This window comes from Amphiprion ocellaris, chromosome 22 (assembly GCF_022539595.1).
Source record: "Amphiprion ocellaris isolate individual 3 ecotype Okinawa chromosome 22, ASM2253959v1, whole genome shotgun sequence".
Lineage (NCBI taxonomy): Eukaryota > Metazoa > Chordata > Actinopteri > Pomacentridae > Amphiprion > Amphiprion ocellaris.
In genome coordinates, this window is record NC_072787.1 from 14,444,623 (window position 1) to 14,460,627 (window position 16,005).

At 39.1% G+C, this 16,005-nt stretch overlaps 1 protein-coding gene across 23 annotated transcripts in view; it reads left to right on the forward strand.

Moving 5' to 3' along the window:
* eya1 (EYA transcriptional coactivator and phosphatase 1) overlaps positions 1-16,005 on the forward strand; it is a 64,324-nt gene that overhangs the window by 16,128 nt on the left and 32,191 nt on the right. For 13 of the 23 annotated variants that reach the window (XM_023297754.3, XM_035942702.2, XM_035942703.2 and 10 more), the window contains exons 1-2: positions 7,883-8,177; positions 15,651-15,778. In XM_023297754.3, coding sequence (XP_023153522.1) covers positions 15,655-15,778 — 124 coding nt within the window. In that variant the 5' untranslated portion in view covers positions 7,883-8,177; positions 15,651-15,654. Of the gene's footprint in view, positions 1-7,881; positions 8,178-13,656; positions 13,966-15,650; positions 15,779-16,005 lie in introns of those variants that run through there. The other 10 variants (XM_035942709.2, XM_035942706.2, XM_035942708.2 and 7 more) reach the window with 5 other exon arrangements.

Sequence of the window (16,005 nt, forward strand, 5' to 3'; positions counted from 1 at the left end):
CACGTCTCCACTCACTGCATCCGACTATCAAAAGGTTAATCAGGGAACCTTCCATATTAAAGTGATAATGTATCTCTGATTCACAAGGCTGAAAAGGTATATAAATTATCAAAGGTGTCGAGTACAGGGTTCAAGAAGAGATCTCCCTACAGGCAATTGGCAGCTGTAGCAAGCTTAACTCCAGTTTCAAAATCTGTCTCTAGCTTTTACGCAGAGTCGTTATACACGGCATATAGAGTAGAGTCCATTGTAGTACCGTTTGTTCAACCCTAAATGAACACATTTCACATAATTTTTTTTAAAAATTTGCATGAAATAAAGGAAACATACTTTATACCCCATAATTACTACCTTTACATACACCTTTAGTGCATATATGTTGCTGCAATTGCTTTTGTTCTATTTTCAAAACTCAGTTCAGTAATTGTAGCCATTGCCAAATTTATACATGTTATAATGCAAAACGTTACTGTTCTTTGTAATCAAATTTCCAGTAAAAAATGTTTGAGTCCTCAAATAAGATTGAAGGAAGCTACACAACAGATAGAATGAGATGGACTTTTAAAAGAGGTGAGATGTCAATAGGAATTCATTTAGTTTATGGACTCGATACGTTAACTCGGCTAACAATCAACCATTCCCATCCTTAAAGCTTTTTAATGCACATAAATCTGACCTGTCAATACATTTTCAGCTTCATGTCCACTCTTAACACTATTATTGTGGTTGCTCTTCTGCTATAGTTCATTTGTTGCTTCCCTGTATGAATGCAGTCTTGTACTGTAAAGTCTTACTCATGTGTTTACAAGAAAAATCTAGTACGCCAGATATTAAAAGTTGTTCTTGCACTTACTGCCTTTCCAGTGGACATAAACTGACTTTTCAGCATCCTTTTTTGAAGAGAAAAGGGCATATGATGTGCCCCTTGCATTTTGCCTTTTTTTTTTTTTTTTTTTAAATATGGCATTACTATAACTTAAGGGCACATGCTGTATACTGAAAACAGAGAAATACTCTACACTATAAGGGATACTAATAGAGAAAACTGTAAAATATGAGATAGTTTTTCTTCAAATCAGTTCTGGCTAAACGAGATAGAGCTTGTTTTCACACAGGCACAAAGGGAGAGTGTTCTGTAAGGAGTGAATTGCAAATTCCATTTCCTCATAGGGGAAGTCACCTTTTAGCGGGGCCACTGCTGCTCCGAACACATCAAGAGGAAACAAACATGGCATATCATTGACCTCTGTTGATGTATTTCTCCGTGATATATTTGTAGAGAATGAACTGCATCAGGAAGTTTAAGATCTCAATTCTCAGTGGACTGACATTTTAACTAATGTTTACAGCTTAAGTGAATTATATATTTGTTGTTTCCTCCTGGTTTAGAACCTTTAGGTCTCTTCTCACTTAGATGATGGAGTCTTTTTTTTTTCATATGTAAAGTAACTTAGACAGCTCTTCCTGTCCATTGGATATTGGTAGTGCAGCAGTAGTTCCTAGGAAAAATAATAAATGAAAGGCTGTCTCCCTTACTCATAAGGACTGCAAGAACAAGTACCAGACACATGCACAGAAGCCACCAAAAAGTACTTCTGGGTAAGGTATTAGCATATACGTCAGCAGCCCTCTCACATAGTTTCAAACTGTATTTATCCCATTGGTTATTTTAAAACTTCATGCCATTCTTAAAGTCCTTCTGACTGGCATGTTTGGAAGTATCTTCAAGTTCAGCAAGCCGTTAATAGTTCACACTGTCTTCAAGGCTTAGAAAATTGTGCAGCTCAGCATGTTTCCTGCTGTTGTATAAAATATGTGACTGGTGCCTGGATAATCCAAGCTTCAGCTTTTTTTATAAGTGCACATGCAGAAGAAGGCAGGGCAGACAGATAAGCCCAGCTGTTAAGTCTGTCCAGGAGTTAAATATTACTGAAAGCTGGTGTCCAATGGCAGTGCCCATTCATCACTGCAAGTATCCAAGCTGTGTTCACTTGCACTTCCTTCTTTGAGAACAAATGTGGATGTAAGTTAAATATAAATTATTTTCCAGGCTGTGGTATTTCTGTTTTGTTATATAAGATAGATAGCTGATTGATAATGCCAGTGGGTTAAATATCCATGTCTGTGCTCTTGTATTGTCCCTTGGCAAACACAGCACCATAACTCGAATATGGAAGCATATTCTGTCAGTAAGAGAAACCACTGACTTGCAGAGCTCTGCCTCTTTTGTAACTGTATTTAGTCACTAAGCAGTATGGCACAGACCCAATCTAAGTGTCTTTCATCTGGCCAATTCAAACAGACGTTTGACCCCAGACATTTGCCTAATGTGTTTTTGTTATGTGGACTCCTGGCTTCACAAATGTCACAGTGGTTGGACTAGTGGGGGGGTTTGGTAAGTGAGTCAGAGAGGGAGACAGGGAGCCAGCCTGAGGGGGTGGGGTTGCGAAGCAGCAGTTATGTCCATAACCTCTGCATTTTGTGCACTAACCAGTTGGGAGTTGCTGTTGTGGTGAACATAAGTGTCAGTGATAACCAGCGGCCCCACCCCCCTTCTTGCGAGCCAAACCCACTGCGAGCCTGCTGATCAGCGGACTGGCCCCCAGCGCTCTGCTGACCTGGGCAGCTGTGGAAGAGACGGGGAGTGCCACATTTCTGGCCGCCTGGGTTGCACAAGTCAGAAGCCAGCCCCAGACAGTTGGGGCAACCCTGACAAATGCTGCCATTAGAGGGGTGCTGAAAATTTATTACCAAACCTATTGGTATTTTAGGGTGCAGCTGATTCAGATTTAGTAGTGTTGCTTGTGAGGCTCTCTCCTTAAACCAGAATACAAGATTACTACCAGTATGCTGCACAAGTCACACTATCTACTTACTACTATTACCTTTGTAGCACTGATGTCTTCTGAACTTCTGAATTTAGATTCCTCAGTAGCTGTATTTACACTCAGAATAAGAGTTTATAAAATCAGGGCAAGGATGCACGGGAATACTGATAATTGTTTCTGTGCATAGTTGTATATTTTTATATTGGGGACAACTTCAAAAGTAAAAATGTATTTGTTGTATTTAGTGAACCAAACTAAAAACATTACTCTTCAAAATAATCTAAATTTAAGACTATGTTTCTTTTGTTCTGACTGCTTATGATTGCATTTAGGTGGAAAGCATATGAAAGCAGTTATCCATTCTGTGTTTGATGTAGTGTAGCTGAGTCGATACAGTCTGAAACCTTATGTTCTTTTGCTAAAACACTGGTGGAGGCTGAGGGCCATTCATTCAATTTGTTTTAAAACCATTGAGACATGGCAAAAGTATCTCAAAAGAAGAGCGAGAAAATCTGTCGTGAAATGACCCTACTTTTTATACTGACGAACTCTAACCCACAAATTTAAATGTGAGTACATTAATATGCAAACACTTAATTTGGTCTCAGATATTTAGTTGAGGAGTATTTTTTTACACCACAAAGGCAATTAAACTCTAAATGGTGTGTTGTTATATCATCTGTGCTGTAACTTTCAGCTGTTTCGTATGATTTTTGGTAGTGCTAAAATCTGGCCTGTTGAGTGAAAAACATAATTTTAAATAATTTCAGCATTAAACCATACAAGATTAATTTTTATCACCCATTTCAGTCATTGAACTGTAGTGTTGAGGTAACTTCTTAGCTATATATTTATATGTTTCTTCAGTTAAATTAAAAATACCATCAAATTATATGTTCCTACACTCAGATGTTAGAAAAGTTTGCCTTCATGTCTGAGCGGAAAATAATCGAAACGTTACGTTTACATTGCACAAGCACATATTGAGCTTAGATTTTTAAGGAAAAAATAAATCACATATTGATAACCTGAATCTTAATGTATTAAACAAACCACATTTAAGTGACTTATGAAACTGAATTTACTGTCATTAATTTATCTTTCAACAGGGCATATATTCTATGCGTAACACCCGCGGTGATACTTCGAGCCATAGTGAGGTCTCATTCTGAGTAATAGGTCTCTGAAGTGTGCTTGTTTGGCTTTTTTGGGGCCATTGGAGAGCAATAAAGTATCTGTCTGAGGATTTTCAGGGTCCTCATAGACTTTCCCCAGGTGTGCTTCACTGGTCATAAAGTACACTTGTCTCTCTCGGTATATTCAAGGGCAAATGTGTCCGTGGAGAGTGTTTAACTACATATTAGTTAGCATTTACTGTGACAACTACAAAATATAGTAATTGCTTTTGTAAATCCTCAAAGATTCCTGCAAGAGACTGGCTGAGCTGACGGGTGCTTGCTATATTTTGTTCGTAAGAAAAGTGGGTATTTTACTTAATTCAAAACATGTTCTCCTTGTTTTGTTTGGAACCAAAAAGGCTGCAACAATAAGGTCACTCCGTTAATTTAACTTTGTGACGTCCACTGAGGTTAACCATTTCCTTTGTTCCTTGCTTTCTGTGGAGGAAAGCTCCAATGTATTTTCATGTTGAGGTATGCTGTGTTTACTTTTATCACTGCTCCTCAGCGAGGCAGGCCAACCTGATGTTTGTTTATAAGGAATTCAGGCTTCACTCGGAACTTTCATTCACCACTTGAAAGTGCTTGACTTGCTACTAATTTACCTTGAGGGACTTCAAAATTATCTGTCTGCGCTGTCAAAATCTTTTTTGTGGTGACAACTTATCATCATCAAAGATTCTCTTTAGAGTTTAATGAAAGCCTGGGAGATGGGTAAATGTTACATTGCATATACTTGAATAATGCATGCAGAAAGACATGTTAAAATCAAGGTAACATGTTTTTGGTCCTCAAAGTGGCATTGGTTGTTTTTCGTTTTGGCTCTGATTGCTGTCATTGCTGCTATGCAAGTTGCTTTTAAGTTAGTATTACAGAGTTCACATGAAAACACAAGCAGTGGAAGGAATGGAATAGTATAGAAGATGATCTTGAATTTCCTTTGGTAATCTGTGTAGCTTTGCTTTACCAAGGATATGTCACTCTGTGTTGCTTGGATATTTTGAACAGGAAACTACGCGCATTGAATAACTCAGGAATATCCAGTCCCTAGCACTTGCCGTGCTCTTTGACAAATTGCCTTCCAGCAAACTTAATGTGCCACTTGAGTCAGGGGCAAGGTTGGAGGTGGGAGGTTTGTATAGTCAAGGTTTTTCGTACTTTCTAGTCAGTAGGTGAACACTTCACCCGGTAATGCCTGTATAAATATATAAAACTGTTATTTTATCGCAAGTTATCCCAAGTTCAGATTTCCCTTCTTGGGGAAAGGTTTTGAATGTAATGCTCTGCTGAGATGTATGTCAAAAAAGGAACTTGATCCCCCCAATGTGTGACATTGTATAAACACTGTAGTAGCTCTACCTAAACAGGTTTGCAGCATATGCATATGAAAATATTGCAACTGTGTCACCAGGGCGTTAGCATTTTGTTTCATCCGTACCACTTGATCCCTTGTCACACCGTTCCTGTTCCTTTCACACTGTTTATATATTCTTTGTCAAGATAAGTAAACTCACTTTACTGAGATGTTCTCCTTTGTGAAACAGCAGAGGAAAAACTCAACCACAAGTACTAGGATTCCAGTTAGATTTACATAAACTCTCAATTCCTTATCTCAAGAACTGAATCAGCCATTTGGAATTGAGTCTATTTCCATGTGTGTGAGAAGTGAGTGGATAACCTATTGGCAGTGGAGGACAGTACAGATCTCTCTTCACTCTAAATTGCAGGCAGGCATCCCTGCAACCCCACATGAAGACCATTGAGTCCCATCAAGATAATCCTTAATAAAGAACGGCTTCACATTTAATCTTAGCTCACTTCTCAAATTTCTTACTTGATATAGTTTTTGGCAAGTGGCGTTTTAGCGCTGATGTCAGTTGAACGGTATCAGTGCATCTTTTGTTAAGCTGCCATTTGGCAGATATAAAGGGTTCCAAGTTTTTATCGTTGCACAGAAGGTAAATTTATTGTGTTAATTTACACATCTTTTGATATTTTTTTTACAGAATTTGTTAATGTGTCTTTTAAAGCTTCAGTCTTCATTCACAAATTCAACAACTCATATTGACAATTTAAAATTCAAAGTGTAGCCCTTTTTTTTTTAGATGAGATACTTTGCATTTAACACCCTTTAATCTAATGCTGTGAAACATGAAAATAGTGAAGTAATCACCAGTCATTCCCAGTTAAACTGCTAAGTTGATTGGAATTTTGATCCAAAACACACCATACAGCAGTTTATGAAGGAGTGTATGAGGAAAATCTGAGTTTAGTCACTGAGATGTAAACAACTCTGGGTAATTATGCTGTGCAATTTGAAAATAACTCACTTGCAAAATTACATCTCGATCTAATTTTATACAGCTGCTTATTGAAACGGAGAGCCACTGAATAAATGCAGTAACTTAATTGGCACGTGTACCCCTCTGCTATTAGAAATAGTTACTTGAGAGTCCCCAAGCATCTATTAGTCAATTGAGTTATCAAGAATCTGGTCAATGTGCAATATATTTCATGCTCTGATATTGTAACGTGAGCCCATGGATTTACCTGTGGGCAGTCGGTTTGGAAAAGGAGGCAGCACTTGCATTTCAAGCACGTCCACATTATTACTGCAGTGTGTTTAAATCAGGAGTAGTGCAGCTCGGATCTATTTCTGTCAGCTCCTCGTTGACTACTGCAGGCCGGTTGGTGTCGACCTGCTTTCACTAAGGGCTGTGAACTCTACAGCTGATCAAAAACAAATTGTCTAATTGAGCTTTAATAAAATGAAATTAATAGTAATAATAATAAGGATTTGAATGTGCTCTTTCAATGACACATGACATTTTTTTTATTTCTTATCATCACCTACTGGTTATAGGTAACAGAGTGGATACATAGTCCAACCACTAACACAGCACACTATTCTTCTAGCTGTGGGTGTTCTTTTTCTCTCAGCACCTCTTTACTGTAGAAAATGTATGATTTCCTCTTTCTTGGTAATCATTTGTCAGTATTACAGTTGGTGTTTCACCCACAGGTTTATTATATGGAAATAAAACAAATTTTAAACAGTTCATTCATGTCATAGCCATTCTTTACACAGAATTTATTGGAAAAAAAATGTCATGACATGTTGAAGCAAAATCTGTACAAGCCTCATCACCAGCTTGAATAAATCACCAGTTTGAGCTCATCAGTAGCAGCATGGCCTTGTGTAGCAGCTTTACACAGTTGAAATAATAACCTGGAGCAGACAGAAGGCAGTCATTACCTTGCACACAGACGCTGTGTGTATGTGTTGACGGAGGACTTCCACTAGAGTGCTGTGGAGACGGACAGAGCTGAGCCTCTCGGCCGCTGTTAAACCTCTGGCTCCCCATCACCTAAGCTAATGACCCAGCCCCTTGTTTACCCTCTGAAGTCCTTATATGACAGCAAGAAATCCAGCAATGACCCAAGGCTCACAAGAGCAAGAAAAAAAAATGTGGTTTGTGGTGGAGGGAAAAAAAAGAGCATAACAAAAACAAGAGAGAAAGGGGGGAGAAGAAAAGTGTGAGCCCTCAGGGTGTGTGAGCAGAGTCTGGTGTTCCAGTGGAGAGATCTGCCATTTCATTGTCTTACTCTCCACTGATACAATCTGGAGAGGACTCTATTGCTTAAAGCTGTGAGTGAATGACATATGGGGAGCTGGTGTGAGGCACAACTCCCCCGTGCCTCCTCCAGACCCAAAGTCTTCCTGTGAGAGCACCGAGCAACTTTTCTGCTTTTTCAAACGGCAGCAGGCTCCCTCTCCCTCCCTCATTCACGGCCTTTCTCCCTCCCTCCCTCCCTCCCTCCCTCCCTCTCCGTTGCTCTCTCTCACTCTCTCTCTTTTTTTCCCTCTTCCTCAGACACTCACTAGTCACTGCCTGAAGCAGTAATCGGACAACTCTCTTTCTCAATAGGACTGAGTCTCCTGAGATACCGCGCGGGGCTCCATGGGTTACAACACCTAAAATGAAAAAGAAAAAAGTAGTCTTGTAGTTTACATTTATTGTGCTACAGATTCTACCAACTCCTGAGAACTGTGATAGAAAGTTTGCAGCCTCTTCTGGTGGACTGAACGATCTTTCTCTAGAAGGTTTTTTTTTTTTTAGAAAGAAGACCTAAGAAGGGATAAACACACAGGGATTCAACCATAATTGTAGTGAGTATGACTTTTAATTTCTATGTCATGTTTGACATCTTGGCTCACTAACTGTCCTGTCTTGATTTGTCTAGTATTTTAGTGTGTGTGTGTGAAATTAGCTCTTGTATTTCATGAATTAGGTTCAGCATTTATATGTGCACATAAATCAATTAAAGCATTTCTATTAGCAATGGGGTTTAAATAACAATTTAATTTCTGGCCTACTCTTGTCATTAATTGTTAAAACACCACCTTCCATATCTCTATTATTTTAGTAAATGTAATGCTGTTGACCTTTTCCAAAAAATTATAATAAATGGTAATATTAACTCAAGAGGCAGGCTTTAATCTTCATATTTGCAATTTAGCAAAGATGATAGATAAATAGCTTTAAAAAAAACAATTGCTCTTGATGAATGTCTAGTTAGAATTTAAGTGAAAGTAAATCCAGCTTACATCCTTATTTAAAAAGTGTATTTAAATTCGTAATATGATGGCATTGAAATCACAATTTAGAGCTGTATATCTGACAATTGTTTGAAAAAATCACACAGTGTTCTGTTTTTATAACACGTGCAATTAGGTTTACAAATTTTCAGTCAAGTCTGTTTACAGAAATCTTCATTTGTAGATATAAATGACGTATAAAAAATGGTGTATTTTTCTGTATTCATTGCTAATAATTTGCAATTTAAAAATAATGGCATCCAAATTTTCTGGACTTATGATAAAAATTAAATTTATAATCTGCCAAAAAACACACACCTTTATTAGAATTTAAAATAATACCATCAATGTAAATATATCCAGATTTACCTCCGAAAAACTGGATCGTCTCTTGCTTGGCCCAGTTTACATTTTTGATCAGACAAGGAAAACATGCTTGTCTCTGCAGTAGTTCCTTTTCTGCTGGCAGAACAAACAAAACCAACACAGTTAAAGCAGCTGACATCTAATGCCATCTGCTGAGGCCCGGAATGCTGCAGGGAGACCTGAGAGGCTCTCAGTGTCTGACCAAGACAACAGGCCTTGACTCCCGGCCGTGCTGCGTCTCCGCTCGCCAGTATTTCACGTGTAGTGAAGATGACTCACCCGCTGTAATCACTAGGCTCTCTAATTGAAGGATGTTCTGGTTTAATGTTCTGTGTATGATCACAGGCTTACATCACAAGTCAGGGAATTATTCACTGGTGTGTGTGCATAAAGGGAATTTTGTCTTTGAGAAATTTTCCTTTTTTCCTCTTTCCTTTTTCACCCTCTAATTCCTGTCATTTTCACGTGCCTGCCCTTTTCGGTGTTTAAAAAGGTGCGTGTTGATGAAAGAGAGGAAATAGAGATTTAGGATAGGCTAGTGAGCCAGACTGCTTGCAAAGTGGCCTCTGCTTCATGTAGGCAAACATGACAATGTGTGTGCCTGCTGCAGCCATTCACACACACACAATAACCTTATTTATCCAATTAACAGATAATGAGCAGGCTGATTTGGGGCTGTTTACACTGTGTATTTGTTTTACACAGGGAGAGATCAGGGTCTCTCTGCCTGGCTGCAGCGCTCCATGCATGTGTAGCAGCAGTGTGTACAAGCAGGAGTGTTCGGTGGTGACGGTGGCATTGTTTGCCCAAGGACTGATGCCTTCCGTATGGATGTGTCTAGCCGGCCAAGCCCTTGTCCTCCTCTCTGAGAGGAGATTGAAAATGGTGAAAGACACAGAGGGCTAATTGATCCAGCCTCACTCAGCTATTAGTGAAGAAGACAGAAAAGTGTAGAGGGAGCACAAGAGAAGGAAGAAGGTAATAAGGGACCTCCTATTAAGTAGCCCATACTGGGCGATTAGTGGGCAGTGGTTGTTTAGTAAATACTGTGGGGTGTTGTTTTGTTAACATGCCACTGTTTGGATGTGAAATGTGTGGTTGAAAGAGCAGGAAATAAGCTTTGTGAGCTTTCTGATGATTGCCATTACAGGTTCTCAATCACTAAAATCCACTTGTGTGTTTGTTGAACATGGCAACATGTTTACGCTGTGCACAATAATATGGAAGCTGCTCAGTTGTAAGCGTAAACAGAAAATAAAAATTGTGTGAAGGGGTCAATGTGTTGTACTCTCTATAAAGCAACTATAATTTATGGATTAAATTTTTTTTATAAAACAAAAAATAAATACCAAAGATACTTTATAACCCTTTGAACAGCTAATATAAAGGATGCAATTTTAGCATCTCTTCTTTTTCCTATCCTGTGTAGGTGAAAATAAAATAAAATAACAAATCACAAGCATTAAAGAGATATAACCATTAAGATTTGTACCTGGACTTTCTTTCATCTTTGTCTTGTAAAGTTTCTCCCGTCCTGCAGTGGTCACGGTGGTAGGCAGGTTGTGATAAAATGTCCACCTTAAATCTTGTTTGATGGCCCCTCAAAGGCAAAGTGGCCTTCTGGAAATAATTTTGAAGGTTGAAGAGCACAGTATTAACAGATTTAATGTAGCTATTGAGTGAATTGCTAGAGCACGATGTCAGGCTGAACCAAACGAGAGAGACAAATTGCACATCAACAAACAGCACATCTGTTAATAATTGTGCTTTTAATTACAAAAAAGCACAAATTCTAAATTGTGTGTCAAGAACCATGGGCTTTCATAATTTTTTGCCGTAAGAATCATTTGTATATTGAGCTGTAATGTGTTCAACATCCCGTCACAGTATATATTTTTTAAAGAAATATATACATGCAATATAGTAATTAAAATAATTCATGTTTTTATGTTAAAAATATTTCCTTTAGTTATGTGTTTTAATATTTGCTGTAGTGTTAAAGTTATGATAAACTTAAACTGGAAGATATTATTTTTTCTTGTGTATCAGAAAGTTCAGAAAAGTGAATTCGGACATTGTGTAATTTTGAATATTAATTAATTTCATTATAAATGTACAGCAATTATGCAAATGCATATGTTTTGAGGAAAAAAACACCAGTCTATTTAATGTTGCATTTGTTGGCAATCGTCATTTTTTTTTGACCACGTATAGAGACACAAGTGAAGTGTAGCATTTTGTAAACTGTGCCTAATTCCACTCACATCTGTGTCCAATTGTTGTCTGCATCTACATTCTTTGCGAGTGGATTTATTTTTCCTGGGCCACCATGTGGATTCAGCTGACCAGCTTAAGTGGGGATTAGTTGTTTTAAAGTTAGATTTTGATTAAAGCATTGTTTTTCAAAAGTTGTAACACACAACACATGGCTTATGTAGTTTGCAAAATTCAAAGGATTATGCACTATAAAATTATTGTGTTAAAGATGACAAAGGGAGTAGAGAATGGAAATAAAACATTGAAGAATATTCACTCATATTCATTTTTTATTGTGTTCTGCTTATTTTTACTGTCATATCTAATTAATGATATGTGTAAATACTTTCTAACAAATTCTGCATTTGATACAGCACGGCCCATTTGAACTAGGCAACCCTTGCTTGTATAGTAGCACAGGTATATGTAATAAGGGAGAAGAAATGATTTGTGCCAGGTCAGACACCTTGCATGCTGAGATGATCTGTGCTAAAAGCTTGGCTGTGTCTATATTTACCTTTGGAAATGCAGGTCTTGAAATAAGTAAAGCGAAACAAAAAGGCCAGCGAACAACCATGAATGAAGCGTGTTGTGGCACTTCTTCTTTTTTTCTTTCTCTTGATGACACTTCCAGCGCTTCATCTAGCAGGGCTTTGTTCTTGTTAGCTTCAAAGACCTGGCAGTTCAGGTTGAAGTAAGAAGCACATCAAAGATGCTGAATGCAGCCCTTTTTTTTAAAAACAATAAATATTTAGCGGTGAAGAAGAAAGGCTAGTTTCTGCTTTTAAATCCCTGCCCCCCTCCCTTCTCCTCTTCCATCTTCCTCGCTCTCCCTCTCTCCCTTCACCTGGCCGGTTTCACCTGCTGGCAATGGCTGAGACACCAGCATGGTAATGGCTTTATTGGCCTGCACTGTTGAACAGAGAAGCCAGCCACCACCATACCACATCAACCCACCACAACACTCTCTCTCCACAACTTCCCCCGACTCTGTGATCGCTGTTAATGTGCTGTGGCAAAATGTGTTTCTCTTTCGTCTTCATGGCTTTTACCTCTGTGGATTTTCTTCACTTTATATTTTTGTTTCGTTTTTTTATATATTTAGTCTTGTTTTTTTTTTTTTTTTTACATCTTGTCTACAGCTTTCAGTATTTGGAAATGCCAGGAGGAGGCACTGCTGTTGTCCATTGGAAGTGAGAATGAAATATAATGGTTATTTCTGCTAAGATGGCTGTACCGTAAGTAGTGGGAGAGAAGGCAAATTGTAACGCTGGAATGGTATTCATGAAGGCTTTGCCTCGGTGTGAAGAGCAAAGCCTGTTGAAAAAAAAAGAAGAAAAAAACTTAAGACCATGGAGCTCAGGTTACCCTGGCTCATGTAAACAGTCAGCCATTAAAAAATCATGCCAGGATTTTTGAAAAAAGACTTTATATGTCTTTCTCTTTTTTTCTGACCAGATGAATACCTTTGACCTCTTTTGGAACCTGTATTCCCATGGTGGGCTGGAGTCAGGTCTAATATAGTGTTATAGCCATGCAAGTATATGGCTCTGCTTGATGTTTGCAGAGAGACAAGCAGAGCGGGAGTGGACAGCAAAATGTAACTGTCAGCTAAAGGAGAGTAATAGAGGCATTCGTAGCGTCATAGGAAACATATGTGGCTCCATATGCTCTCCATGTTCTTGTTTCCAGTCTCCTTCATTGTCTGAGATGCACCACTGATCTGGGGGCCTCTAAAGTGCCCTGTGTGTGTGAGTGTGTGTGTGCATTTGCACCACTCATCTGGGGGCCTCTGGAGTTCCCTGTGCATGAGTGTGTGTGTACACATGCAGACATACAGGCCTGAGTTATGTGTCTTTGTGTGCTACAGAAAAAGACATAAGCATAAGCTTTTGTGTTGCCGCAGAGAAAGAAAGGATTTATATAACGTGTGTGTATTGCTCTCACTGTGCTTTTCTGTCCATTGAGAGTAGGCTGCAAGTTGGGAAGTTGTGTATTTTTGTGCTGTGCCATGGCCCCAGGCTGGGGCAAGCCTGCGGGAAGCAGCCCTGATGGTCATTAGGACCTGTCAGTATGCCTGGAGGAGGAGTGCTGATAAATTTCAGATAGTGTCAATTGCAGATGAAAGATCTGCTGAAGATGCTGGGGGTGTCACGCTTGACTTGCCGCTGCTCAACAAGTCCCATCTTCCTTCCAGCAGCAGGCTACCTCAAGCAGGAAGATAGGCAAGCTCTCCCACCCTCTGCTGCCCCCCAGCCCCTTCTCCCCTCAACCCCTCACCCCTTTGCCTACCTTCGCTCCCTCACCCTCCTCGACGTCCCCCCTACCCCACCCCTTCCTGCTTACCTTGGCTAAGCCGCTTTGCATGTTGATTGGGGGAGGGCTAATCCAGTTTGCAGCTGTCGTAGACCAATGATGAATCACCTTTCCGTCATTTGGCCATGCTCCCCTTGCTCAGGGAGGAGGGAGGACCTGGAGGAGGAAACAACAGTGGAGCAGGGCTACGGCTCAGAGAGAGACAATGTGAGCCTCTGTTCCCCCGCTAGCCCTCTCTTCCCATTCTGCTCCAGAATAACAATAATGTTTTCTCAGACAAGCCTTTTTGTGTCATGGATGGCTCCGGACTGTGACATCGAGCTGCAGTAACAAGGAGTGACATTGTTTCTGCTGGGGCAGGTGGAGGCAGAATAAAGAAAGGGAGTGTGGTTTGAGAGGACTCAAAACCATCTAGGTCCAGGTAAGAGCACCGTTGTGCCAGTGCCTGCAGCATCAGGGACATGTAGCTCTCTGTGTGGCATCAGAGATTGCCTTAGAGACTCTGCTAAGCAACTGTCAACATTTCTCAGCTTATTGTGTTGTCTGACTGGAGATAGTGGAGGCTTTTTAGCCATCAGTTAATGACAAAAAAGTTTGGGCAAAAGAGGAGAAAATGGGACTAAGTAGTGTGTGCAAGAAATAGGGTTAGTTTATTCTGGATCTTCCTCAAGTGTTTGGAGGGTGTGATATTTTTAGGGGAGGAGTGAATTAATATACCTTTGGGAAAAAGACAATGCAGCTTCCATTACTGGTGCACGCGTAAAGAAGACTGACTTAGCCTTTTGTATTACTGTTTTATTTTTTATTACTCATGTTTCACTATTTGTATCCTAGTGTTTTTGGTATGTAACATAATGCTTAAAATATATATAATTTGGACTTAGACCACAAGAAAAGGCTACGCTTTCCAAGCTATACTGCAAAGTATCATAATATCATATCTATATAATATCATCTTAAATTCAGTAAATGCATATCATAATTTAATCTTTTTATCTCATAATTCTGTTCATTTTGTGGCATCTGATATCACTTAGACTACTCAGAGTTACTCGAGCATTTATCTTTGTGGCCTTGTGTAAAGGCCAATGTTTATCGATAGCAGAGATAGCCAGAACACTGAAATATAATTGAAAATGGCAGTGTAATGTAGCAAACATTTTATCCTAATTTCATTAACTCACTATTGAAATGGGAACAGTGGCAGAGACAAATGGGGTATAGAGTTTGTGGCCGTACTTTTCAAATCACTCGTGCCTTCTTCCTACTCCATTGTCTATACTCGATCAAATCCTTTGAGCACACAAATGAGAAGATAGAATAATGTTTTCAGTGGCGTGGTCTTTTGTATAAACACAGAAACAATTAAGGAGCTTGCCAGAGCAAACACATGCCGCATGAGCTTCTCATCTGCCCATCACTGAGGCATAGGCTCTTATAATCAAGCAGAGTGCTGCACTTTTAACAGGCACATTAACCATTGCCTCAAACCAGCAAACATCTGTTAACAGTCTTCATTACCACACAAAACGATATACACTTAAGGCCATTTTTGTTTCAAGACACATCGGACTAATTTGACAGTAAACATTTTGTGTTCACGTCATGTAAATCTGTGACTAACAGTGAGATTGTTGTAATAGGAGAAATCGGAAGCTGTCTCGTCAGAACGTCTACTGTTCATTTTCAAACTTGCAGTTCTGCACTGTTTTTCTTTTTGTTTTCTTTTTGTATATGAATGTGCATATGTTTGTGTTTGTCACACTTTGCCTTGTGTTTGTTTTATTTCTTTTTATGTGTTCATTTTTTTCTTTGTCATTTGGCATCGAATAAAAATTTCTTTTGTACTGTTGAAAATATCACATGCAAGGTAGCCATTAGCAAACATGCGTTAAATTATATATTTTAAAAATAATTTAAATTGAAGGTTTTTTACTTCTTTAATTTTACATTGTACTGTCTTCACCATTTTACTTCTGTCGCGACTGGATTATGCATATTATGTACATAGCGTTGAGTTTGAGAGCTCTGTGCCTTCCCTGAAACCAGAGCTATATGTGTAATTTGATTTGGTGTGTGCATGTGTGTGTGTGTGTGTCTTGTCAGGTCTATGGAAATGCAGGATTTAGCCAGTCCTCACAGCCGAGTAAGTGGAAGCAGTGAATCTCCTAATGGTCCCAACCTTGACAACTCGCACATCAGTAACAATTCCATGACACCCAATGGCACTGAAGGTATGTGGGCAGTGCTCTTAAGTTTAGCTTTCTCTGTCTTGTGTGCTAATTTATACTTTTTTTTGTAAATGACTGAGAAACTGAACAATGTGAAAGTATTTCAGTGCAGCAATAATGCTTTAGAAGCAGTAAAGTCATTCTAGCAATAAAGCCAGTACAACAGTTGTATTAAATTCATGATTTGTTTTTTTTAGGGTGAATTACCAATGTTTTTTGGAGTAATATAG